The following is a 2120-nucleotide window of genomic DNA, read 5'->3' on the forward strand; positions in this document are numbered from 1 at the left end:
AATATCTTCTTGATTTATTTTACAACAGTGGTCTCATACAATATTTGTCCTGTGATTAACTTAGTTCACTCCATTTAATGTCCTCCAGGCCCATCCATGCTATGAGGTGTTTTACAGAGTCATTGTTATTCTTTAACTCTGTTTACTATCGCATTGTATATATGAAGTATAATTTGGGATTTTAAACAGCATGTTATAAAATAACTACTTTATTTCTTAGATCAATAGCAGGCATTAAGCTTCTTGGAAGTCAACAGAGAGCTTCTTGTGTCTAGCTGCAAGGTCACTTTTCTTGCACAAGCGAACAAGGCCCTGATGGAGGGTGTGGACTCTTGGCTGTGTTGCACTGTATTTCCAGTGGTGGAAGTTAGTTAGTGCATTCCATATTGATGCTTTCAGTTTCCTTATTAGGCAGTGTGATCACCATGTGATAAAAATTCCCAAATTGAGACTCTCTTAGTGCATGATGACTTTCTCTAGGAAACATCTTTATTCTCTCCCTTTGATGTCCTAAGGAGCCCTGGTGGTGTAATGGGTTATGAATTGGACTGCTAATCGCAAGATCAACAGTTCAAATCCACCAACTGTTCCGGTAGAAAGATGAGGCTGTGCTCTTTCTCATACTCGCTCTCAACGTTTCCTCTAGGTTCTATAATTCATCGTGAAAGCCACAAAGGACTCAGACACAAAGTTCATGATGCTAGGATGTATTGTGGAAATCATCAACTTACAATGTCAGTGGACATACTCAGGACAGAGTAGTTCATTCAGTACAGATCCCAAAGTTCTTTCAGGGATATGAATAAATGCCCAAAGGGCATTCCACTCCTCTGTAAGGCTCAACCCAAAGGTGTTCCTCTCCAGCTCTGTGAGTCAGTGAACTCAGCTCCCCAAATTAAGTGCCCAGAGGCACCCTACTCCAGTAAACTAAGTGCCCAACTCGAAGGCACTTAGCTTCAGCTCTGTGGGTCAGTAAGCCCAGCTCCCCTAAAGGTATCTCACGCCACAAGCCAGTCTCCTGTGCCAAAGCCCTCATCTTTCCTTGCTCTGTGGCTGGGAAGTCCACCACTCTGTCTACTGCTCTCACTCCTGGTTCTGCTGTGGCTGCTGATGTCACCGCTGTTTCTGGATCAAGGAGGTTCATTGCACAGGGATCTCAGGGTCCAGAGGACACACTCTACTCCTGGCTCTTGCTGGTAGTGAAACACCCTCCGCACACACCCCCATCACCACCCCCACCACCCCCACCCGCCCTCTGCTTCTCAGCAGTCTTATTTTATATGCAGCAACATGGAAATTACAGTGAATCCTGTTAACAAGAATTTCAAACTGAATCCCATCAGTATCTTCTTCTACTTTCTCTTAACCATCAGGAGAAAGTTGTTTAGAGTGAATTACAGAAACTATGGCTAGAAAAGCCATGTTCAATAATTGGTAGCCTTGTACCGCTTGCTCCCATAAAGATCTATAGGCTCAGAAACCCACCAGTGTAGTTCTAATCTGTCCTATAGTCAAAAACCCAACAATGGCAGTGACTGGGGTTGGGTTTTTTTTGTTTGTTTGATAAACTAGCTTTACAAAAGGTAGAAAACATTTCTGAAGAGAAATTCACCACATTATCTCGTCTCCCACATTCATATGCAGAATTTATTTTGTGATTCCATTAGAACATTTAAAAATCAGAGAGAATTAATATACAATAAGCAACTACCTTATTGTACGAAGAAGCAGCACAGCATTTTAACTATCAACCCCATATTGTTTTTTCTAGTTTAAAAATAAGGCAAAAATTTAGTCAAAATAATATGTGTGGGAAAGACTTATAAATATTCTGCATACTTTGGGTTGGGGAGAAGGTGGCACCTTTAATTTTGCTTTTGTAAAATCCACGTTCTGATTTAAGCCCTGAGAGATGTGTGCCTTTCTCTCTGTAGGTCCGATTAAAGCCAGTCGTGCTCCTGACTGAGCAAGATCACGCAGAGCACAGCCTGGCTTCCGAGAGACGGAAGGTTCGGTTACAGCACGAGCAGACCTTCAGCAACCTAATGACGGAAAGCGGCACGTGGGATGGTCAGTAAATCTCCTTATAGGAATTTCAATTCTTAGAAGCGTGGCAAGCA

General features: G+C 42.5%; 1 protein-coding gene across 1 annotated transcript in view; it reads left to right on the top strand.

Moving 5' to 3' along the window:
• The window catches only part of ACOT12 (acyl-CoA thioesterase 12), an 84520-nt gene that overhangs the window by 35912 nt on the left and 46488 nt on the right, over positions 1-2120 (top strand). Inside the window, exon 6 of the mRNA XM_045285204.1 lies at positions 1935-2070. Coding sequence (XP_045141139.1) covers positions 1935-2070 — 136 coding nt within the window. The remainder of the gene's footprint in view (positions 1-1934; positions 2071-2120) is intronic.

Source organism: Echinops telfairi, unplaced genomic scaffold (genome assembly GCF_000313985.2).
Source record: "Echinops telfairi isolate 266 unplaced genomic scaffold, ASM31398v2 ScPeMD7_7469;HRSCAF=8507_1, whole genome shotgun sequence".
Classification (NCBI taxonomy): Eukaryota; Metazoa; Chordata; class Mammalia; order Afrosoricida; family Tenrecidae; genus Echinops; species Echinops telfairi.